This window comes from Trachinotus anak, unplaced genomic scaffold, assembly GCF_046630095.1.
Source record: "Trachinotus anak isolate AG129_WGS33_773 ecotype Australia unplaced genomic scaffold, CSIRO_AGI_Tana_v1 ptg000005l, whole genome shotgun sequence".
NCBI lineage: Eukaryota > Metazoa > Chordata > Actinopteri > Carangiformes > Carangidae > Trachinotus > Trachinotus anak.
Genome location: NW_027273856.1, coordinates 8,788,787 through 8,815,008, shown reverse-complemented (window position 1 = coordinate 8,815,008; position 26,222 = coordinate 8,788,787). Strand labels below are relative to the sequence as shown.

The 26,222-nt window shown below is 40.5% G+C and overlaps 1 protein-coding gene across 1 annotated transcript in view; it reads right to left on the bottom strand.

Annotated features, from left to right (window-relative positions):
- The window catches only part of adam19a (ADAM metallopeptidase domain 19a), a 200,264-nt gene extending 184,636 nt beyond the window's left edge, over positions 1–15,628 (bottom strand). Inside the window, exon 1 of the mRNA XM_071478225.1 lies at positions 15,413–15,628. Within this exon, the coding sequence (XP_071334326.1) occupies positions 15,413–15,542 (130 nt within the window). The 5' untranslated portion in view covers positions 15,543–15,628. The remainder of the gene's footprint in view (positions 1–15,412) is intronic.
- Positions 15,629–26,222: the final 10,594 nt, after the last annotated feature.

Genomic DNA, 26,222 nt, shown 5'->3' with positions numbered 1-26,222 from the left:
TTTATTTTTCTCCTTCGTCTTCTTGAACCCACTTTGAGGATTTTTGTGGTACTGGGTATGATGGTGGAAAGTTTGTAAGAGGACAACACCAAGAGAAAGTTGACGGAGAGACAGGGGGGGTGACGGTTTTCCCCTAACTAAAAACTGTATGCAGAGAAACTCATTCAGCTCCTGCAGAAAAAAAACCTAAAGCACTAAAAGTGGGTGGTGGTGTATACCAGCTTCTTTTTCACCGGGCACTGAGGACACTTCTAACATAGCCAACAGCCTCTTTAAATAAAAATCTTGCACAGAGCAGGAACTCATTTTTGTGATCTGTCTTCTGAGGCGTGAACCAAGGGGCTGGTAGAACGACAACAGTCGCAGTGAGAACCAATCATCTGACTCTCCCGTCCTATTCAGTCAGCCACTGTCCAAGTCTTTCATAACACTGTTGTGTAATAGACTTTATGTGCGTCTTTATATTTGATGTTTGAAACAGATATTTGAGTCTGAGCTTCAAAGACGTCCACCTCTGCTTTGCATTTAAATTACCATTGTGATTTACAGAGCATTCAGAAAGACTTCAGGCCCCTTCACTTTTTCATTTTGTTATCTTGCAGCTTAAAGTCATTTAAGTTCATCTTTTCCCTCATCAATCTACACTCAGTAACCCACAATGACAAAGTCAAAACATAAATTTAGATATTTTTCCAAATTTATAAAAAAGGACAATCTGAAATCTTGTGTTGACATAAGTATTCAGACACTTTACTTAGTACTTAGTTGAAGCACCTTTAGCAGCGATTGCAGCCTCCAGTCTTCTTGGGTTTGACACTATAAACTTTGCACATCTGGATTTGGGGATTTTCTGCCTTTCTTCTCTGCAGATCCTCTCAGACTCTGTCAGGTTGGATGGGAACCATCAGTGGAGACACATTTTCAGGTCTCTCCACAGACAGCAGGACATCACCCAGACTAAGGTCCTGAGCACTCTGGACCAGGTTTTCATTTCGGATCTCTCTGTACATTGCTCCGTTCATCTCTCCTTCAGTCCTGACCACTCTCCCTGTCCCTGCTGATGAAAAACACCCCCACAGCCTGATGCTGCCTCCACCAGGCTTCACCACTGGGATGGTGTTGGGCCAGTTTCCTCCAGACCTGACTCCTAGAGCTGAGACCAAACAATTCAGTCTTGTTTTCATCAGACCAGAGAATCTGGTTTCTCTCAGTTTCAGAGACCTTTAGCTGCTTTTTTTTACAAAAAGTCACTGAGGACACTCTGTCCTAAAGCCCAGATCAGTGATGGTTGTCCTTCTGGAAGTTTCTCCATCTCCACACAGGGTCTCTGGAGCTCAGCCATATTCACATTTAAGAATTATGGAGGCCACTATGTTCTTGGGAACCTTTCATGCAGCAGAAATTGGAGGAAAGTAACTAACTAACTAAAAAAATAATAATAATAATAATAATAATCAATTTTTTCTGTCATTGTAAGTAATTCTTATTGCACTGATGGATGTTCAAGTATGTTCATGTAATTTTTCTGATAAATTTGGTTTTAATTACACTGGGGAACAATTTGAAAAAAAATTTCTGTTGAGTTAGATTTTTATGCTGATTAAAACTAAAATTGGCATGCTGATTCCAAAATTGCAGTCAGTTTTTTTCTAGCACGTCAAGTTTTTTCTCCACAGCTTACCCTCCAGATAAGCAAAATTCCACTGATTAGCTGTAGTAAGACTTGCCAGCTGATTACAATTGGACTCATCAACAGCTACGTGGCAACTTGTTTGTGCAGTCACAATTGAGACAGTGCGGTGAGAGGAGTGTGCAGCTCCCAATAGGTCAGTACCATCAATATCTGCAAACAGAAAGCTAGCATAGTAGGAATTAAGAGGATTTGTGCTGGCTTTTCTCTTAACCTTGTAACCATGGGCATACCGTTGTAAGTTCTATTTCGTTTTATGCTGTTTTTTTAGTTTTCATAGCTTGTAACTACTCCATCTTAGTGTTTTATTTACATAGGTATATATTTCCTTTGTTCCAGATCATGTCTGCACACAATATAATATATATATATATTATATATATAATATAATATAATTACAGTAGCCATATCCTTTGTAAAAACATAATAGTGTTAAATAAACATTGCAGTCATGCCTGTTTCTTTCATATTTCATTGTATGTCAATATTTGTAAATTTTTATAAAACAAGCACATATCTGTTAAGTACAGTATTTTTCATATGTTTTAAGAAAACGGGGATCCTATAGTTCAAAAACTTGACATGATAGAGAAAAACTGAGATCAGTTTAGGATTCCGCACCCAAAAATTAGTTTAAAACATCTGTCAGACCTAACTCAACAAAAATTGTGTTCCCCAGTGTTATTTATTGGATGCTATAAAACAGGTGTGTGACATCATTATTGACAGCTGTGATTGATTCATGATTGGGTCTGGAGGATGTATAGGGGGGACCACCAGCCAATCACTACTCTGCAGACTCTGGCTCCAGATGATGTCACCTCATATCTGGGACAAAGCGGAGACGCGTCGTCCATCTTTATATACAGTCATTGGCCCAACCCCAAACTGTTAATTTGTATTAATTAATCCAACAATTGGATGTAAACAGGGTCCAATGTATTTTCCCCTCCTGTAACAAACTTGATGTGTCTGAATACCTCTGCCTGTTACCGTACACCCCTTCTAACGTCTCAGCTCATAGTCCCTCTGTATGGACTGGGGGGCACGTACCTTGACAGTATATCCACCTCTTAAGTTACTATTAGGCCACTTCAGCCCACATCAAACTGTAAAAGCACCATACAAATCAATAGTTCTATGAATACATCACTTAAGCTATCAACATGTGTAAGTAATGCCTCCAGAATATGCTGCTCTGCTGTTATGGCTGTTTTCCCAAAGCACAATTTATCATTTAAAAGCAAACTGACTGTTTAACAATTCCACAGAGCAACGCACTCACATTCACTTTGCTGGGCACCTCAGTAAAAATGCACTCTGTCTCTGTCTGTGGTTTAATCATAAAAAATTCATTAAGAAGTGTACAGTACATTGTCCTCTCTGTAGGGCATTACACAAAGCAAATTACAAATGTACAACGGGTTTGAGGGAGTTTCAGTGATATGAATAAGACTCATGTTTTATACACATTTATAACCGCACAGCAGGTAAGCAATGTGGGTCCAGGTGAAACAGAAAAGGTGGTGGGGGGGGTGGGAGAGGGGCAACACAGTTGATAAGACAGAGCTCACTGAAGGCTTAGAAAATGCATATTAATATTTAAATGCAGTTGAAATGTCTTAAGTTGGAGTTCAGCTGAACTTCAACTTACAAAGAGGACCTGAGAAATACATCTTTTTGCTTTAGAGGAAAACAGTAGATACTAAGAAAACAGAGTCCTGTCAGTTTCTAGATCACCCTTTATTCCACTAGTGCAAGGCTGCTACTGAGTTCTAGCGATTCCACAAACTGCTAACAAATGCACTTTTATTTTGGTAATGTTAATAATGCATGTTCAATTTAGAACTAAATTATATTTTTCATTATGGCCTCAACATGTCACTTTTGCACAGTAAATGGAGTCTTTAACGGTTTGCTTGAGTATGATGGTTGGTTTTGTTGGTCTCGCACCTTGAAGATGTAAAATCCAGAGCCAAACTGAAAATCAAGAAATTCTTCCAAACATCATTTCTTCTGCACCTTGGGAATTCAGGACACTGTGTGCTACAACCCATTACATTACTTAACGACCTATTATTTATGGAGATGTGCATCTAAACTGTTGTTAATTGAAATGAATGTTGAATAAAAAGTGTATTAATGTAACTTTAAGTTCTATTCTTAATGTAAACATAAAAGATCCTCCAGACATGTTTAAACTTTGTCAAAATCCTTTGCTATGATGAATATTTTGTTTAACATGGTTTTATCACATAAGAACTGGTCTGAAGCCCATCTACTCTGACTTCCTGATTGAGACACCTGGATCAGGCCTTGGCCCCGCCCACCAACTGCTGGCTCCAGGTGTCCAGGTGAAAGAGCAGAGAGTATGAAGATGGTTAGAGGAGGAAATATCAGAGAGACTCAGCCACATGTTGGAACCTCAGTCAGACCCAGACTCAGATGAGGAGTCTGTTAAGACCAGAATCAGAGACCAGCAGACGGATCAGAATGGTTAGTGTAGTTAGCATTTGTTTAGGTTGTTTGTTAGCTTGTAACTGGCAGTGGCTGACACAGTGTTACTGGTTGTGCTAATGCTAACTCTGGCTCTCTGTGCTGTAAAGGTTTCAGGTGTATTTAGCCCCGCCCCCCACCCCCACAAGTTGACAGGATTGGTTCCTTAGGTTCTATGACGTATGAATCCCTGGCTGTCTGAATCTGTTCTTATGAGACTGTCATTGGTTCACTGCAGTTCAAGGTAGAAACAGTCAGTCATGGTGTTGACTGATTATGTCTTTATTACATAAAAAACATCATATGGACGTTAACAAGGTTCAACACTTGATCTTCTTCAGAAGAGGTCTTTAATATTTTTATAATACACCAGGTTAGAGAGAATTTGAGGATCTCATTCACATCCAACCAAAGTTGGTGTTGTAACTGAAATATCTCATACTGAATCTATATCGTCAATGTCGAATCTGGACCTTGTGAATCTGAAGTGAATCGATCCAGGAAATCAGTAATAATACCCAGCCCTACTTATCTGACCTAAATCAAAGGACTCTAGATTTTAAAAAATCCCATAGGACTGTGCAGTAGATGCAGGCAGTTGCTCCATATAAGAGTTGGAGTGTGAAGCCAGTCGCCCTATAAATAGCTTACTCTTATATTTCCTATATCCTAAATCTCCAGAGACTTCATCTCCTAACCTCACTCTTTATCACTCCCTCTCCCTGTTGAAGAATCCCTAAGCTGGTCCCATCTTAATGAGACATTCAGTGCTGGAGTTTCCTTCCCTCCTCTCCCTCTCTTTCCCAGTTTTCCACAGGACTAAAATGATGGAATGTAACAATTTGAGCTCTCCGTGGGGAAAGTGGTTTCCTATCTCTACGCTGATGATTATTACAGGCTCTGTTCATATTCCCTCACACCTGGCAGAATGGGAGTTGCCTTTACAACACGTGAGACAGAATAATAACCAGATCTGATGAGACGTTGCACATTATTCCTACAGTTCCTGAAAAGCTGGAACATTTACATATAAATAACTATGGGTTCTGTCATCTTTGCCTCTTAGCGATACGACGCAGCAGACGTCCTGAACACCTACTGAAAAGCTGCTTCCTGATGTTAAGTGTTACACTTAAAACTTCTCCTGTTCATTATGTTTTCATTTTATCACAAGGAGGAGAGTAACAAAAGCATTCTCGGGGTTTGTGTACATCTGAGATGCAGTCTGATTACAACAACCTGCTACAACCTGAAGATGAAACAAACAGCAGAAAGTTCAGGGGTGTAACAATTCTCGACCCTGCTATTAATACTGCGCGTGTTCATATCTAGTTAAGGACATGATGACGATTTATCGTTCAGCCACAGCAAGTATCAAGGAATCCTCCTGGACGTTTCCATCACAGCTTTGGTCTCACTTTCAGAAATGAAGCCCAGTGTTCGGCAACTGGCAGCCCGTGGGCCAAACCTGGCCCACCAGATTACTTTGATATAAGACTGACAGTCCCACATTTAGCTGTACGGTCCAAATAAAGAAGCATGGTGCTATAGGTGCTAAAATAAATCTCCTCATGGCAGTAGCAGTTACCCACACAGTCACTTCCTCTTTAAGGATTCTGCCTTCAAAATAAAATGATAAAAGTGCAGAAGTTTGTTTTTTGCAGCAATGCTTTATTTGGAGCTAATTGGGAGCTTTTATTCTGAAAAGTTCAAAGTTCAAAAGATTCTGTTGCTCACTTGTCAGACCTCTGAAGGAGGCGTGGTATGAAAAGAATACAGTTCAGTAAATTAGTCAAACTTGTTGCCACAAACGTGAACAGTAACAACTTTCCTCTTTAGGCTTTTTGATAGCGACATTTTCTCTAGCGAGCTAGCTTAAATGTTTAGCTAACGCCATTGTGCAAACAACATGATACTGTACCTACAGCACACAGACAATTAAAAAAAACACAATGTTGGACATGGGGGGGAGGGGAGGGGTCACTGATGGCAATGAATAATTCTGAGTAAAAGTATTTGAAATAATTATTACAATAAGTTAACTGTGTTACAAAGAAGCCGTGAGTCATTCTCAAAATTACAATGAGAAACATTCATTATTCACAATATGGAAAGAGGAAGTAAAACAGTTCATTAAGAGCATTTCATGATCATTAATAACTCATTTCTTGAGTTATTTTTGTCCATTCTCTGCATCTCAATATACCTATGTCTTATAAGGAAGTCTGTGTGGCAAGTTGGTGACTAAAGACACCAAAACACAGACACTGACAACTGTGGCTCTTTTTATTTCTGCACACAGCACAACTTAACCACAGGGTGGAACAGCTGACTAAACAGTTCCAACAAGACACTCCAAACTCCAGTTGCATTTTTATCAATCATTTTTTTTCAATTAGCCTTTGATTATGTTCTGGCCCATCATCTTATGGCTCAGAAAAACACTGGCCCGGGGCCAAACTTACTTGCCGATCCCTGCTCTAGTATCTAATACATCAAAATAACAAGTAAGGCCTGTTTAATTTCACAACTTTACCTTCACAAGCTACTTGCTCCAAATATTGAAGTTTCTGATTCAGAACTATCGACCTGACGACTTTAAATTACTGATATGATGAGAATTAAAGTGGAAGATTCTCCTGAAACTGGCACAATCAGCAGGATCAATCACGCTGAACTACAAAAACACACAATCCACTTGTGGATCCACAGTGGTGCCTATTTTACTTCTCTTGGTTAAGTACACAGGCCACATCAGTTAGCTCAGGCTGATATAATCTGGTGCTACAGTCAGGTTTCTACCAATATATTTTCTACATTCCTCTATGCCAGCGGATCTCAAAGTGTGGGGCTCGCCTCCCCACGGGGGTTTGGGGGCAGAAGATTTCAGGGGAGGCGAGGCGAGAGAAAATAACTGTAAACATCAGGTTAGCTAAACTCAGCTGTGCATGTGGCAAAATGCATTGATTTTTATCATCTACAGTGAGAGAAGAGACAGTTCCTTCACTATTCCTTTCCACAGTGCATCCCTGCATCAACCACCTATGTACATCAAAGACGCAGGGCCCTATCACCCGGTGCAAAGCAACACAAAGCATGCCTTCATCGGTGCGCGCACAACACACATGCACTCTGTTACGCACAAGCAGAGTGAGCTGAAAATGCACTTCAGATGTTTGAATAAGTCGAACATTAGAAATACAGCCTCAGAAGCATTGTTTGTGACATAGGCTCTGCAGAGAAGCTTCTTTCTTACTACCTGGTATCCACCAGCGTTTCCATTTCATCCCCTGCATTTGTGCACGCTTCCATGATGAACCGAGGATTCATTCACACTTCTCATCATAAAGGCCGAATATAAAACATGTTGTGATTTGTGCTGCTACTTCTTTGTAGAGCTGTGCACAGGGCACTGATTCCCTCAGCCCTTCCTTCCACATAGTAAGGAGGAAACATCAGTGTTTTTGCTGAGAGTATATATGGATTTCTGCATGATGTTCAGACAGTGATGTGAAAAGCAGCAATCTGTGAAGAAAAACCCACTAAATTACCTGGTTGGTAAATTACCAACTCAACCAATGCTATTAATATCCTATTAAACATTTCAATGTGAAACAAGCATAAATGCCAAACATTTGCGGTTTCTAACTTGTCAAACATGAGGATTTTCAGCTTTTCTTTGTTTCTATTATTGTAACTGAACATCTTTAATCTTCATCACCTCTCCATCTTGCCTGTTTGTCAGGCAAAACAAAACATTTCAAAATGTCATCTTGGGTTCTGAGGAGGTGTGGGAGGGTCTAAAAAAATTATATGAAAAAAAAACAAGTTAATAATCAATGATGAAAATAATGGTTAGCTGCAGCTCTGCAATTATCACCATACAATGAGCTCAGTGACATTTGGTTTGGTTTGGCAGATCACAGAGGAAGATAATCCACAGATCTCACCAAGTGTTTTCTCTGAGAACTATTTTCTACCAAAGTACACCTGCCAATCGTCTGTCTCCACACACACTGGATTAGTGATTCGCACATGTGATGACACACAATCAGACGCAAACAGCGTTCTTCTGAGCTGAGGTACAGCTCGCTCATGGTGTGTCATCACGAGTGTTTGTCTCGGCCTGCTGCTCGTCCTTCGGGGGGGGGGGGGGTTTAATCAAACCATTCATGTCTGTAAGAGGAAGGAAGAGATCACAGCCTCAACATGAAAGCTTCAGGGAGTGGGGCTCTATGTATGATGTGCATATGAGCTAAAGGTCTTTACTGTGGGGGTTTTATTCAATTAAAGATCATGTAATGGGCTTGGGCCATATCAAAAATATGATATTATCCCAATATTATCGCAGGGCTTCTTTTTTCAAAGCAGTGAAATGAGGGTCTGACTGTGCAGCAGGGCAAAGTGCAAAAAACAGAACAAACATTTTTTGTTTGGATATTGTGAAAAATACAGCATAGGGTGGGAAATATCACAATATTAAATATTATCGACAAAGCCCCAAGTCTATCATATAATAAAAGTATTCAACATGTAATTCAAGTTAAGGGAGGCACCTCAGTCACTTCAAAAGACACACTGCTTGATTTTCTTATCACCCCAAAAAAACTGTATTAAACTGTCTAGAGTGTACCCTCCTCCGATGGCAGCTAGGAGTATGGCTAATGGATAATGACTGAATATACTGCACATGCAGTGGGTGTCAAAACGCCTGCTGATGTATTTCAGTGAACGTTGGTCACCTGGCACATATGAAGAAAAAACATCTACTTCCTCTGAGCAGGATACCCCTAGCACTGCTGATTTCCTCAAAGAGTAGGCCAAACAAAAAATCTAGACATAACTTTTGTGTTTTAATGAGGAAAGCCTTCACTCAAGGTCCTCTTACTAGCTTTTTTCCAGTGCTTTAAACCATCCTCATGAGTGGTCGGACTTTGCTCCTTTTGTCAGTTGTCATCATGTCACTAATGAAAACAGAGTAAACTCTATGTGATGATGAAGACTATGAGATGCAATTAAAAGGTCCAGAAACAGCTTGTAGGTGGAATTAGAGCTTAAGTTTTTCTGTCGAAAACAGAAGTTCAGTTCAGATCAGTACTGTCCCACCAGAGGAGCTTCTTGTCGCAGACAGGCACAATAACACTGTTTGATATTATATCCTCATTATTTATTGTGGGTCACTGTGTGGACTGTTTCCAGACTGTTTGAATATTCACTGATCACAGTTTGAGCCTGAGCCTGATGAAGACTCTGGTCCCGATGGACAGATGAAGGTCAGAGTCAACCAGGACTTTACAAGTTCACTGATCAGCTCCTGTTTGTGATCCACGAAGAATCAGTGAGGTTGTGTTTCTTTTTTGTCGTTCCTTTCTATGCCTGATCACTTGTGGCTCAGACAGTGTATTCGTCTGCAGGCTGATGGATTAAGGGAGGGGCTTCATCCATTTATGGTTCATTGTGGGAGTGGAAATGAGACTGGTGCACGTGCGCCCAGTTTGTCAATGAGAATCATGCTATGTCTTTATAATTCTGACAAAGAGGAATGTGTTTGCATATTTCTGGTTTTGTGCGTACACAAAGTTTAAGTCATGAATCTACAGTGTCTGATGCATCTGGTCCCTGGTCTGACATCACTGACTTCACAAATACTTTTCAGTCCACAGACTGATCTCTTCTCAAAGTACAAGAGTTATGTGTGTAACTGCACCTCTATGAGTTCTGCCTACAAGAAACCGTTAATACGACCTGGACTTTCACCATGTGTGAGGATCAAGAGGAATAAAATTCTTCTCACTGTTCAATGTTAATATCTGTCTTTATAGCTATACCAGGTCGGAGTGAACACGGTGCTGCCTTGTACTTTGGGTGGAGGAGTACGAGGCAGGATCACAGATTTTTATTCTTTTGATTTTTAAAAATATTCTTTTAGACGATGCATTTACTGAATTTGTGTTGTTTTTTTTAACCATATCATGTGCTGCATTCACTGCTAAAACACTTAGAGACATGTTTACTAGATAGAGCTGTAAAACTAAAGGGGTTTGACTTCCTCCTTTACATTACATAATCATTTAAACAGCATCTGACACTAGCTCTCAGAGAAGAGGCAGCTCAGTTATCTGTTGTGTGAGAGAGGCTCTTTTCTCAGCTCATCATAAAAGGGGTTACAAACTTCACATGTTGTTGCAGACCTACACTACGCTCCATCCTGGCACACAGACAGATAGAATTAGACTGGAACAGGAAGCTCTCACAAGCAGAGCGCTCTCCGGCAGCCCCCTTCACCTACACACCACAGACCCACAAAGCACAAACATAACACTTGGAAAATGAATAATGAAAACACGAAGCCCACACAGCAGACCAGAGAGGACCTCGCACCGTGTTTCTGTGGGTGTTACAGATAACAACCACACACGCTTGTTAGGTCTCAAGCTAAATATTCTTCAAGGGTACAACCTCTCCTGGTGTTTGCAGAAAGGTGAGCTGCACATCGTCTGGAAACGTGTCGCTAATGAAAGTTCGCCTGTTTAGAGGTCGAGCCACAGCAGCTCTGCAGACCCTGTCCCCCTGGAAATAACAGCCCACGCTTTCAAGAGCTCTCCAATCATCCCATACGGATTCCTCTGGGCTCCGACAACAGGCCTTACATTGCAAAAGCATGTGGAGCGCAGGCCCTGGGCGGGCTGCGGCTCCGTGCCTGGTAAATGGGCCGTGCCACAAGCAGATATTGTAGAGAAAAGTGCTGAGCGCAGAGTTTATTTGAATCCCGACAGAGCAGAAGCACATTAGAAGTTTGGAGGGCTTTTTAACCTCCTGATGACACTTCTGAGATTGAGAGGGTGTGAGAAAGCTGACAAGGAGAGCGGCCAGGGAGCGTGCAGAGCATGTCAATAACGGGAAGCAACATCAGGTTACAGGCCAAGCTTATCATACAGATGCACAAATTTACAGATGATATCAGGATCATGAGGTTGTTCTGTTAATTAGCCTTATAATTTCCCAGTAATCTACCACAATCTGCCATCGTGATGTCAGGACTCCATCAACAAGCAGCTGATCTGAATGTGCAGGATTCGCTGGATTTGCACCGATCTAAGATCCTTTCAGGTGCATCTGTGACTGACTGAGAGTGCCACTCAACATGAACTTGAATGAAACATGTCTACCAGGCAAACTGCACCCACACATTTGTCTAACTGGGCCAAAATAAACACTCTGAGTGAATTCGAACTCAGCTCTGCTGGAGGAAAACATGCTGGGTTTTCCCTGCAGAGAGAGACACGGCTGTAAAACGTTTCGAAAGACGTCGCTTACATTTGCGCAGCGAGGCGTGACTCATCAGCGCGAGCTTGACCAACACACAACCTGCACAAAGAAGCTGTGTGTTGACAAAGGAAATGGTCGAGCTCGATTAACGTGATTAATATAACTCATCGAGGCAAATTCTTTGTATCGAAGCTTTGTTTAATGCACATGAAGCTCAGCTGTCACCGTTAGAGATGAAACAGTTACCGGTTTCATGCCAGACGTTAGTGTGACTGTTTAAATGTTTAATTATTTAATTAACTGTGGCCGGTTACCCGGGTTAATTACTGTGGTGAATTAGCTTAGCTTGTTAGTTAGTGGGTATATGTGGTTTTTTTCACATACAAGTAAACCTGCTAAAAAAAAAAAAAAAGGCAATTGTCTTTAACACTTCCTTTAACACTGACCGACGAGTTTGTCTCTCTGTTCAGAGTGATGTCATCACATGACAGATAATATTGTTGCAATTCAAGCAAAAGAAATGTAGATTTTTCTTAAAAGGAAACCAATTAGTTGTTCATTTTAAAAGACCATGTTCTTTTCTCTTTCTTATATTTTCTAGAGTCCTAATCAATCTATTCATATATATATATATATATATATATATATATATATATATATATATATATATATATTATTTGATTTAATTGATCATCATTGTTTTATCAACCTCAGGAGCTGCTTGGGCTGAATTTTGTGAGACTTTTTATTCACACCTGGTGCTCCTAAATACATTTTAAAGTTCACACAAATGTTTTTAGTTGCAAATGCAAGTGAAAGGCTCACGCTGTAGGGCCCTGGCTGAGAAATGCCTCTGACACAGTGTTTGAGGTAGGTAATTTAAATTTAAAACATCCTGGACATTTCCTATCTTGGACACAATTCAGAAAGAAGAACTAAAGTGTTTGTGTTTTTCTTATGAAACTGTCAATGATTTCCACTCTGACAGTTTATTCTCTGTCTTCAAATGGTCTGAGTCTGTGCTGAGAAACAAACTGTTAATGGCAGATGGATGATGTGATGGTTGATGACTGTGGTTCTGCTGACTGCTGCAAATTATCCTCCAGTTTTAATGGCACTAAATCACCACTTTCCTGACATCTGCATTGTTGTTTTTTGGAGGTTTTTATTTTTTAGCAGCAGTTGGAACAGAGGAACAGCGAATTATCGCCATTCTATTCAGAACATGATGATCCGCGGCCAGTTAACTGCTGCATTACTGGCTGACACCAGACTGCAGAAGAAAATACTGACACAAAGTGATGGAGAGACAAAAAAATGAAACAATATGGTAAAACAATGAGGGAGGAGGAGGAGGAGGGCTGGTTGGGGAGCAGAGACAGAAAAGCGGCAGTCCTCTTCTGTTGGACCTTCTGCCAGTTTTAGATATTAAACAAACAGGGCTGGACATTGAAACTCAATAATTTTATGGACCAACAGAACTGGTTTTAATAAGTAAACAGAAGAGTTTATAAGTAAAACTAAAGTAAAACTAAAATGTTCACCATCATGTGTGCTGTAATTTTCTTTTTGTAAAAATGGGTTGGATAAAATTGATATCGTTAAGAATCGGTGTAGAAGTCAAGGCATCAGTATCAGTACCAATATCAACAAACCTGAACGATACCCAGCTCTAAACAAGACTACGACAAAACCTGGTATATGGCTGGGCTGAGTATGGTCAATGTGCGAAAGTGTCCATACAAACAGCAGCTTCTACTGGAAGATGCTAAAGTTTGTTAAAAAGAAAAGAGCCCCTAATTTATCACTGGGTCCTTTCTGGAAGAAAAAGCCACTGAAGGATCTGATGAGTTGGTAAATACAGCTACAGAGGCACTAAGTTGGCAACACTGCCGGTAAACACGCGTCATGATGCAACAGGAATTGTGCCAATTCATTTTGAAAGAGCAACAACCAATGAGGAAACTCCAGCACATGGCCGGCCGACCAATGGCGTAACTTTATCACTCAGTCAGTCAGTGACATTTGTGTTTGGCCCTGCTGTTGCAGTCCAGACAATAAAGAAGTATTTAAACTTAAATTTCTTCTACATTCAACAACCTCGCATTTGCATCAATCTAAAGTTGTATTAAGGGCACATTGTAGACTAAATTGTAAACTCATTCCCTGGTTATAAAACTGGACTGGATTTATTTTCTGCGAGTTCAACAGCATGAAGATTTACGGAGGTCACTCAGGTGACCTGCTCACCTGGTCACTCTGCTCTCAGGTGGGTAACATAAGTTTCACTATGCTCTCAGAGCCAATATGTCAGAATTGTTATGTTATGTTATGTTATGTTACCTTCCTTGTTAGCTTAGCTACAAACCTATGGCCCTCTCTTGTGTCACTGTAGTTTTGTAAAAACAATCTGAACAACTAACTCCCAACAGTTTTTACTGGTCTACGATTTATTTGTCTTGTCTTTAGCTTCTGAAGGAGCACTGAAGAGGGGGGGTGTTCTCGTTTTGCTGTTGAGTTCAAATATCATCAGTCTTTCTCCAGACTCACTGCAGAGCTGTTGGTTTAGCTTCCATCTGACAACAGCAAGTGTTCACAGTACTGGAAATTTTTATATAAACTACATGTGTGTTCTCTCACTGAACACTTGATGAAGACTCTACAGAAGTCAAACACACACACACACACACACACACACACACACACACACACACACACACACAGAGGCGGTTAACTACATTAACTTGAAACATAGTTTTTGAATAGGGGTTATTGTCTGGCTCTTAATTTGCCCTGGAGTATCTGAGCCCACATGACCGATGTATCTTCATACCACAGCTCGACCTTCCCCTGACTGAGAGGAGGACGGTGCTGAATACATCCAGTTCAAGTTTCCGAGCTCATTTCATGTCATTTCATATACAGACTGCTGCCAGGGCTTCATGCCAAACCAGTCCCCGAAGAGCGAAAAATCAGGTCCAGTCTGGGATTGAGGCTACATTGTTGTGGTTTCACTCAAAAAAATCCATAAAAACACATTCTGTGACATAGTTGGCTGAAATGTGGGCCACTCCGCTGTACTGTACTTCCCAGCATTTCTCTGGACTCTGCCTTTTATGGACAACGCACAAACAGGACCGGGCTGATACTAGGCTTTACTTGGGGGAAAAAACTATTTTTAAGATTTATACTACAGGCAATTGGTCACCAAGCCCAAATACATTTTAAACTTTTTATCTTTGGCTTTATGAAACTGTAAAAAAACGTTTATTATAAAAGACAAGACGTGGTAAACAGAAAGCGCTTCCATACGTGCCTTCGATCAGGAGACGCTCGCCCGAAGCACGTTTGAAAAATCTTAATACTTGCTGCTGCCTTGCGCACAGAGAGATAAAACACAATAGAGAATACATGAGTCTTTGTTCTTGGAAAAACTAATGTATTCCGTTCATTTCGGCCTGAAAGGCACAACTCAATACTGTCAACTTTTAGAAACGTTTCACCTTCTCCCCTCTTCAAATATCAACCATGTATTAATTTGAGGAGGGGGCAGATGTTGGAGTGACCACGCACGGTATTGAGAGTAGAGGTGTAACCCGGTGTTACTCAGTAGGTATGTGCTGATGTACTGGAAGGATGAATTCAGGCTACCAAAGAAAGGTCCTCTAGGTCATGTTCGCCTGGCGCCTGAGACTCGTACCCAACGCGGATTTAAATTCCCAGATTTTAAAGTGGAATTTGGCGGACGTAGCCCTCTCCTTCATTTAACGGCCAATTACTCCGAGAAAAGTTTGGATGCTATCACAGCAAAACATTTCCCGCTTAACCTAAAACCCGACATACTGAACGACACTCTTTAAACCCTTCATATCAGTCTATCTATTGAGCCTCACTGTTTCAACACGCAACTGGTAGATAGTAAAAGAAGTTGAACAGCATGTTCGGTCGTTTCTTTACCTTCCTCTCCGGTGTCTCCGCTGGCTCTCTCCAGTGTCCCGTTCAGCAACAGAAAAGACAGAAAAAGGAGCAAACGTCCACATTTTGCCGGTGATATTTGGGCATTTTTCTGCCTGTGTTTACTGTACATCCCTGTGACCCTCGGTACCGCCGACCGTCCTCCCTTTCCTCACCGTTGTTCAACTCTGCCTCCCTCTCTGACTCCTCCGAGCGTCAAACAGGGCACAGTCAACTCCATCACCTCCTGTATATACCATCAAAATAAAAGCACGACGAAAGTATCTTAACTAATAGAAATGAACACTGAGCCTTTTAGCAATTTGGTGATTATTTCTTCATTTAGAATTGCCTTTTAAAACTATAATAAATTAGCCTGTGGTTTGTATCAAAATCAGCCCTGATAGCCCTGAGAGCAAGTGGTCAGCACTTCAGTTAAACTCATCTCAAAGCATCTCTGTTGGGTTTAGGCTGGGTGATTGTGGAGGCCCTGATGCAGTACTCTGTCACTCCAAACTAGGCCAGCATTTTTTTATTTGGTTTATTTATCAACCAGAAGATAAAGTTCATGAAGGCAAAGCTGCTCATTAGTAAACACTCAGAGCAAAGACAGTAAAGTCCTTTTTTTAAAGAAAAGAAAGAAAGAAAAAAGAAAGTTGAAAACCTGAACTGAGTTTCAGTTCAGAAATGACAAACTGTAGAAGAAAATAAGAGCTCACACAGAGTTTGTTTTATTCAGGCACACTCGACAATTTCTGTGAAGAGGCTACAATATGAATATGAAGCTTCATACATAACATTCAGCAGTTAACTCAGCCTGTGGAAACTACTGGCCACTTAATTACCATCAACTGCGATATTAAAATGCTTTATTGTCTGCTTACATACTACTGTTTATTTAGATACATCACAAAGGTTTCATTAAACCTTCAGAAAAAAATATGTACAGGACAATTTAGACTGTTATTTTGAAGTCAAAATCAACCATCATCCGGTCTGCGTTTAACTTGACATCATTTGGCGCGCCACAAATCCAGGCATGGATTTCTGTCATGATCCTCTACGTTCCGTTGTAAAACTCCGCAGGAGGGACTAAGAATGTTCTTAAAGTCACGTTAACTTTAGACACAAAAATGTATTAGCTAAGTTGCAGGAAAAAAAAAAGAAAAAAAAATACATCAGGAAATTATGATCAAACAGAAAAATAAAAAATGTAATTTTGAAATTTAAACTGTTAATTAAGTATATTTAGTTTTAAACTGGGAGTAGTGATGAAGTTTATATAGCTGGAAATAATTCGTTTATCTAAGTATATTTAATATAAGGACATTTTCACTATGTTGAATAAATAAATTTTGCTCACCTTCATATGCTGAAATGAGAAGATCAATATAAATTTAATGTCTATATGTTAAGTGTGGAGTTGTAGACAGGATGTGGTTAGCCTAGCTTAGCATAAAGACTGGAAACAGAAGGAAAAACATTATAGCCTATGTTGTTTCTTTCATTTGTATAAAAATAGAAATGTTAAGATGTCAGTTTGTGGTTTTAGGGGGTGTTAGGGGTTAGAATTAATTTCAGATAAATACCAGTAAGGTGTAGTGACTGTATACACATGAGCAAAAACTGAAGTTTTTTTTACCTGTGTGCAGAGACCAAAACCAGAATCTGGTCTCACTGACTGTATCTGGGAACCCACATCACTTCACATGTACAAACTGAAAGTATTATCAGCTTCACCATAGAAATATCAGAATCATCTTCCAAAAACCTGCATAACAAACAGCAAAACTGCCACATGATGCTCTTTATCTGTAGCTTGATACACAACAGCAGCTGGAGCTCTGCTGTGATTCCAAATATACAAATCTTTGCATGGTGAAGACCCCGTCATCAAAACTCCTGTGGAGGGTGTGTAGTCTGGTTTAAAGGAGGGAGACAGTACGACGGTGGCATGTCAGAAACACAGCGCTGCCTCCCTCTGCTCTAATGTGTATAAATTATTGCTTATCAGATTGCATAAAGTTAGGGGAAATGAGACAGGATGAATAATGCATCGCAGCGTACCGCTTCCATCTCCATTTTCAATTCAGTCGCCATTTACTCACATCCAAAGATCCCATTAAATATTTAGATTATTGGACAGAGAGAGCTTTATTGAAACAGGAACAGCACTGTGTTAAGAGCAAAGACATTTCTCATCGTCAGAATCAGTCATTTATAGTCCCCAGAGTCCCAAATATTCATTTATTTTATTCCTGTACAAACAAAACTTTTTGTTTTTTTGTGAAAAGTAACAAACAAAATAACAACTTCTTTGAATAAAGGTAATAACTTGTATGAATAATTTGTAATAATTTTTGCAAACAATACTTTTCCAGTTTAACAAAACATAATTATTTTCTCTTTTTGCTGCTTTGAAGTTTCATCCAGCCGTAGTCGTATTTGTACATGTTTTTGTCTGTTTATGATTCAGTTGTAGACTTTGTAGAAAGGGTTGTGAACTACAATGCCTGTGATCATCAGTTGTCTTCTCCCTGAGATACCACCCGAGTTAAAAGACCTTTTCAATATTAATTCAAACACTGAGCTTCATGCCTGTAGCCACACTGAAAATAAACATTTTGTGCCGCTCCACCTTCATCTTCTTTCCTCCTGGTGGTATATTTTTTTCCTTCTGCCCTCTCCATCTCTCAGCTCTGTGCAAAATCAAACAATCTGACCAGCTTCACTTCTCGCTGGCTGTGCTGCCCTCTGCTCTGCCATATCTGGCCCAGGACAAAATGACATCCACAGCCTGGTCTGGTTGAGAAAAGCTATCTGCGTCCTCCAGAGGACTCAGATCATGCGCTGGCGAGCTGCCTGCTTTGTAATGTGTGGATGTGTAGCACTCGCAGCACGCTGGCAGGCCAGGATGAAGCCCAAAGTCATTGTCTACTCTCTCCCCTGCTGCAGCTACGTGCCGGTGTCATGCTCACTCTCTTTGACTTTGGTATTATGGCGAGGATTTGGACTTAGCTGGCAGGAGGGGCTGCGGGATGAGACGGATTTATTTCACCTCATCTGGAAAATGTGTCCTCTGTCGTTTGCCCACTTCAGTGACTCTTTATCCTGCCACTGGGAGAGTGGACACTGCACTCGTTTGCTGAGCCATGGCACAAATGACTTGTTTTTTTGTTGTTGCTGCTGAGCTCTGTTTGGGGGATACTGTCACTGCCACTTGTTACAATGAAAGGTCAAAATCTTAAACCCAGCCACGCTCAAATCCATCATCACTTTCACACTCCTCAGGGAGAGAAAAGCACTGTGATAGCCAAAGGCTTTTAACGGCCACAAGCCTTTCAGGGCCAACCTTTAGATGTGTTGTGATTGTTTCTTTGAACAACACCATGGAGTGTCTTAATGAGGTGATTGGCCACCACAAGTAGCCAGCTAAGAGTCTTTCTGTAGCTGTTTGGGGGATTTTCACTCATTCCTCAGTAACAAAAGGCTTCTAGTTCTGTGAGATATTTGCATGCGCTGCTCTTTTGAAGTCTATCCACAAATTTCCACTGGTGTTTCTATTAGGGGATTATGAGGGCCATGGCAAAACCTTCAGCTTGCAGCTCTTGAGGTGGTCCAGTGTGAATTTTGAGGTGTGTTTAGCATCATTACCCTGTTGTAGGAGCCATCCTCTGTTCATCTCCAGGTGATTTGCAGATGTGATGTTTGCTTCCAGAATTTATTGGTATAGAATTGAATCCATTGCTATATCTACCTGCTCACTGTGGTCAACAAGTTCTAGTTTAACTTGAGTTAAGCAAGGACTCAAACTTCCAAACTGCATCAGGCTTGTCTTGTTTCCAGAGTCTGATAAAATCCTCCTGAAGGTAGTTTGCAGTCAAACGGGGGGTTTGATTTGCCTTTCTTGTGATGCTGTGAACAGCTCTCTCCAAAAATGACCTTTCAGACCTCATCTTGACCTCTATCAGTCCTGTTAATTGCCATTTCCCAATTATATTACAGACTGAGGAAACAGCTCCTGGAGGATACTTTGCTACCTTCTTTTAACCTTCTCCTGCTTTGTATACAGCTGCTTAGAGGAGCACAGGGTCACTGATAGTTGGGACAGTCAGTGTATTTATAAAGTTTTGAAATTTCCATCACTTGGCCTTTCCTAACAATGATTGTCAACAAGCTATAGCACTAACAACCTAATTAAGGTCTGAGACCTCGGTAAATGTTCACTGAGAGCTCACATGTCTTGCTTGCCCAAACCTTTGTATGGTGTTCCTTACAAAACAAAAACAAGACACTAATCTTGCTTAAACGTTGAAAAAAATGTTTCAGTTCATAAACCAGGGGTGCCCAAAATTTTGCATGCCACAGTTGGTAGGTAGGTATGTGGGTGAATGGCAAGTTTACATCTGGTAAAGACCATATAACCAGGAGTTAGATGAAGGTGGAGTATCTGATTTCCACTGGACCAATATTATGCTTCAAGTGTTATTTTCAGGTGGTGTACTACATATTGTATGTGTGTGTGTGTGTGTTTGTGTATGAATTGTGGGTTTATGAGAAGCTTTTCCAATGAAGACAGCTGCCAGCTGCTGATGGAAACAAGACTGATTAGATTGCTGAAACAGGTCAAATATAAAACCCAAAACAATGAGCTAAAAGATGCTAAAAAGCTCAGGAGTGTTTGTTACTGCAAGCGACAATTTTCACATTACACTGAGTCATTTGATCTATTACTAATATAAAAAAATATTGATTAGTGCAGCTCTAAGTTTTTGTTATGATTCTGCCTCATAAGTTTTACAGAGATGCTATTGACCTCAGACACACCCTCATTAATTCTCACCTGACTGTTGTTGGCAGAAGGCATTACTGTCCATACAATATGATGACTTTTATTGATTAACACAGAGTCATAAATGTAGTTGAGAGAATTAAGCATTTAGGATTTACATAGATATGACAGGTTATTTTTTCTTTTGGCATTTTGCCTGTGTTGAGAAGCTGACAGCAGAGACAGGCAGGAGAGGAAGTCAGAGCTGGAATCAAACCAGCAACACTGAGATATTGATGCTTATGACCTGGAGTGGAGGAACTTCAGGTCTACACAATTAGTGGAGATCTGTCAAACAACGCTGGTCATAGAGTAAAGCCTCTTTGCAACTGTTGTGTCTCCATACAGACAAATCCTGATGTTTTGCTCTCATGATTCTTGTTTGCTGGCAAGGCACTGCAGATTACTCCCAGTACACTGACAAAGAGGACTCTGTAATGAATGAACAAATGTCAGAGAAGACCTTCACAGGCTGGACAACCTTGGCTAGTGTTGTCTGATAAGCAGAAGGACTTGTAGATAATTTAGATGACAAATGTTGATATTTCCCTAACACATTTTTAATGACAATTAAATAGATTTGCATCAGCTCATTATCTCTTACAAAGGTAAGTGGAACCTGCTTGAGGATCTTGAGGATGTTTCAGCTCTTATCCGAAAGGCTTCTTCAGTTCTAGCTTGCGCTCATGGGGAGTTCCATGTATTCAACCTCTTGTGGGATCATTAACACCTTGAGGGTCTTTGACCCACCCGGCAATCATGTGAGTAGTTAGTGTTGCCTGAGTCATGGTGTGAATGGGTGTTAAGTTGCCCGGGGAGTGATCGCAAGACTGCAATGATTGACATCAGCTCATTATTTATCAAATTTACAGCAAGCTAAACAATAGCTGAGTTGTGAAGTAGGTAATTCAAGGTAACCTTCAACAGGTTTCATCATGTTGGTTAAGGTCAGTCTTCCAGGTTTTTGGGTTGCATTAGTATAGCAAGGGACAACACTGAAAACAGCTCCTGATCATAGACTGTAAATAAAGATGAACATATTCTCTGTGACATCACCCACAGGTTTCTGAGGAGCAGTTCTGAAGCTCAGAGTGAGCTGCTGTGCCATCACCATCTTGGCAGAGCTGGACTCTGCTTAGCTTCTGGCTAATCCAAAAATGGACAAAGGGTGTGTGGAGCACCGGAGTGCCGGTTTGTGGCAAGTATACACTTGTACCTGGCTGTAAAGTTGGACATTTTAATATGGGAGTCTATGAGGACTGACTCACTGTTGGAGCCAGACTTTAGTGGTCATTAGAGGAACGGCAGGTTTAGATCTTCAGTTTTGGCTTCATTTTTCAGCCCTGGATGCCCTCAAAAATCTAATTTGGCTTAATAAAAATATTCTTTATTAACTTAACAAGGCTTGTCTCCCTTTTATTGTGACCACTCAAGAGAGGTTATAACAGACAACTCTCTGAGACAACAGATACTTTGTTGTCTTTAAATTAATCCTGAAGCTGTGATGCAAACATATTCTTTAACACCAGGGACAGAAAACTGGTCTGACAGAGATGGGCCAGGTCCGGGATCTTCTTGAGGACGAAAACCTGTCATCAAATCCTGGTTTAGTATTAGTTGGATCTTATCTTAGAAGTTTTCTCCATCAGTTATCATAACATCTTACTCACATCCCTGTAATTAAGTCAGAAAGGGGAACCAACACTGGAGGTCAACCTGAAAGTGAGAACACATGAAAGTCAGTAACAGCCATTTGTTCAACCCTGTCTCCTAAAAATGATCTTTATGAAGTACAGTGTTGGTATTGAAAATACCTTTTGAATGAATGTAGTGTTGGGATCAACAAAATTTCTTCTCCAGATAAAGTTACCTGGGGATTTGTTTAAAACCTGTCTGATCATCTGACTGCTCATATTTCCTGCCTCGTCCAAACCTTTGGAACAATGGGCTAAACTCTTCCAGTGTTTTAAGACAGATTGACATTTATCCTGCAGTATCTGTGCGGAATACATTATGATTATAAATGAGCTCCAGAGTGGCAGCCTCAGTGACTGCTATCTTAAATAGTCTGGGCTTGAAATTGGTGATGAAGAGGTTATTTAGCCTCACAGTGCTCTTTTAATGAGCTTGTTTGGGTCACAATTTGATTAACATAATGTCTTAGTCTTAATAAAACCATCAGACTAACCTTCCAGCTCAGTCATGCTGACTCTTGATCAGTGTTTCGCTTAAATACACTTGAGCAGATGCTGTAATCATTTAGCCACATCTCTGTTTTATTGTCCATGAGGTCCTCATTGTTTCAAGGCAGTGTGGGCTTTTAATTACATCTCTTCAGGTGCTCTTATTGTACACAGATAATTATTCCTGTAATATTAAGAAGCTCATTTAATTGATCATTTACAGGGGGATTAGAGGTGTAAGTTTCCCTCCTCTGCTTTTCAAATGTTGATATTAAGGATGTACATAAGGAGGCAGTCTGTCTTCCTCGTGTCACGCTTCACTTGGCTTTCAGTTGCACAGGTGGTGAGAGTCAGAGGATTAAAAATAACCCCCACTCCTGCAGTTTTGCATGTATTTCAGAGCATCCTGCTGCTGGAAAGATCACAGCAAGGGTTTTTCTGGCTAAAGTGGTTTTGCTCTGCAGTGATATTTATGAAGACTGAATATGTTTCACTACTTTAAGATGTAAAAGTTTGAAGGCTATCCTTGTGTTTCAATGATGGCAAGAAATATAGGAAAATATTTCAGTTGCTCCTGGAAAAAATAAAAGGCCTGTGCACTGTTTTAATGCTGCTATTGTCAGATATAAACCACATCTCTTCAAAAAAGCACAACATCATTATTCAGTTATTGCCAACTATGTCTTTTTTGGCTGGATTGCAACAGTGGGGCCAGCTGAGACTATCCTCCTGCAAAAACAAGTCCATAGGTCATCTGTCAGCAGGTTATTATGACCCATAGTTACATTTTGTTGTTTGCAACATCTATCGGTGGTAGTAATTATGACAGGGGCAAAGGAAAAACGTTGTTGTTGTAGAGATGTAGTATAAGAGAAATAAAGTCGACATCAGGAGGAGGTTGGGGTGGATGGATGGGTCAACAAAACACAGGAATTTTGCACAGCAGGCTGGTGTTGATTCCCATGTGAAACTACTGGTTCGTGTTGTTTATTTTGTCCATAAATGTTTGAAAAAGTTAACCTCATTCTTATTATTGTAACCATGACAACAGAGATGGTCTCACCTTAAGGAAAAGGTGCTATTTCAGGAGACACTCATATCAGAGGGCTGAAAAAAACGACCTGATTGTTTAGGTCGGAGGAGTTGTTGGCCTAACCCTTTAAAGGTGAATTGAGTTACACCGTTGGTCAGTCAGCCCAGTATTGGAGTATCTCCATTGGCTAAACAGTTTCTATTAGGGGGAGTTTATAGTCTGCAGTGTTGCCGACTTAGCACAATTGTCGCTAGATGTAGGGTGTTTTCACGTTTATTTAACACAACTTAAGTAGGAGCCCATTTGTTACACACAAGAAAAAAGTCAAAAAGTTTTTATTGCTGTGGTTCAGATGCAACGAGCTTAGACAGGTGCTGGACTGAAAATTTTAACAACCTACAGCTAGCTCGTGGTGTGGGCCCCCACCCTTCAGCCGCTTGTGGTAGAGTTTCCTCTTGAGATATTGTTCAGTAAAGGCTTCTTTTAGAGGCAAAATAGTTATTTTTGTACAAAAATAACAGCTATTATGAGATATAGTTCTAAACATTCCTCAACTCCTAACTGACCCGGGTCTTAACTAGTAAGCTTACTAGCTAACCAACTGTACATCACCCTGTAGGTGAGATGTCCAGCTACAACACTGTCCCCCAGAAAAAGTTTCAATCTATACAACTGAGCAACAACAGCAAATCCATGTTGTAGGAAACAGTGGCTGGCTGGATCTTGTTCAGAGGCAGCACTTTGTTTGAGTGATTCAGGTGATTGAGGTGTAGCACAGTTGCTGAGAGGAGGTTTCCAAATCATGGCAATCACCCAGACTTGTGTGGTTTAAGTGTTTCGTGGTAAAACTGGCTGTCCTGTTGACTGTGTCCTGCCAGTGTGCCTCAAATGGAAAAAATACTAAGACTGGAGGAAGACTGAAAAGTCTGAAAAATGAGGGCAGACTTAGCTGCTGGTCGCTTTTGGTCGCTTGACATGAGCTACTGCCATCGTTGTCTTTATAACACCAGAGGTTTTAATACGATATATAAACACATGTCTCAAGACGGGAGGCGAGAGTGAGTCGCTGTCAGAAAGCGATGAGGCAGGCCGGGGCTAGCTGGTTAGCATGCTAATTTCAGTAGATGAAAAGAGGTAATAGATACCAGAGTTAACATTAGCATCGCTTTCCATGTTTGGAGACAGCTGTTGGTGAGTAAAGGAATAAAGTATGATGTTAAATTCATAATGTAGAAATCCAGACTGGTAAGTAAACAGCTGTTAATGCTAATGCTGGCTATGTAGCAATAGCAAAATTTACAAATAGCTCCTTTAACATGAAAGGAAAAAATCTCACATTTACTGCTGAATTCTTATAAAATAAAATATTAAAATAATAATAAAAGGTCAAATAAGACAAATCAAACTTTGAATATTTGATTATTGGATCTACATAATTATAAGCCCTGGTCTCAGGAGGAGCTTTGAAATGAAAATGTTCAAATGATGTGTAGTGTGTGGTTCAGATACCTGTTTATGTAGAGGTCAGATCAAAGTCCTAACTGAATGTGGAACAGCTGGTGGACACTGAGCTGGATTAAGCTGATGCTACTGGGTGTTAATAATAATAATAACTGTGTGCTATAATAACTTATTCACTCAATAAATTAATCATTAAAAGCCCTTTAGCTAGCATGCGCTATGGGGAAAGCTTCATTTTGGTTGGTCTGCAGCTGGAATAAAGCAGTCAGGGTTGTTGTCTTGTCCTGTGGGGACTGGACATCATACCCTAGTGTGTAAAGTCAGCATCCCCACCTCTTCCTGTTTTACCTCCAGCTAGCTGCTAACTGAGCGTGAATGGAGTTCAGCAGAGCTCCCTGGTAAACAGCTCCAGGACTCTCACTGAAACAGATGCTACTTATCTTGTGTCAAACAAACCCAGCTCAGAGCGACGTCGTCTGTAATGACAGGGTGTTTATTTACCCCAGAGGCCTCCTGACAGCTTCATCCTCTTCACCGTGTACCCCTCTTAATGAAACTGGCTGTATTCCATCCACTCTCAGCCCTTTTGAAGACGAGTATTTGGCTTTTTAAAACATATGCACATCCTTCTCATGAGCAAATAAACAGCTGGCCCAATTTTTCTCCAAGTGCTTTTGTCTTTTTGTGTTGTTGGTGGCTGTTTCTTTGTGTTTCTGAAGACTATTTGTGTTATTCTGTTTGATGAAGAGCTCCAGGCTTAACTCTGGAGTTTGCTCTTTTCAAGAACAAAATGGACTTTAAAGTTGAAAAAGTATGGAGAAAGGGGACAGCATGGATTCATTTGAAGATTGTAATTTTACTTTTCCAACAATATCTCACAGACAACGCTCTGCCTAAGCTGTGTAGGAGGTCAAGCCAAATAATAGACAGATAAGAAAGACGGCACTCCTGCTACTTACTGAAAATTAAGACCAAAGGCCAAAAGCCTCATCAGCAGCCTCCAGAGCTACAGTACTCTTTAGTTTACACCCTATAATAAATAAGTGTTGAATGGACACTGATTTTACATCGCACAGGAGTCGTATGGGGCTGGAAATGAAAGGCCATGGGATCATTCAGTTCAAATGGATTCATCCCACACAGATCTTAAATGTATATACCACACAATCTGGATGTATTCAAATTGTGTGAGACAGTTTGTCCTGATGGTGGCGCTACAGGAAAGTTCAGGGATAATGTAATGATTCATCCTCTGGGGAGTATCTGGTGTAAAGGCATGCAGCCATATTCTAAAATATTTTGTAG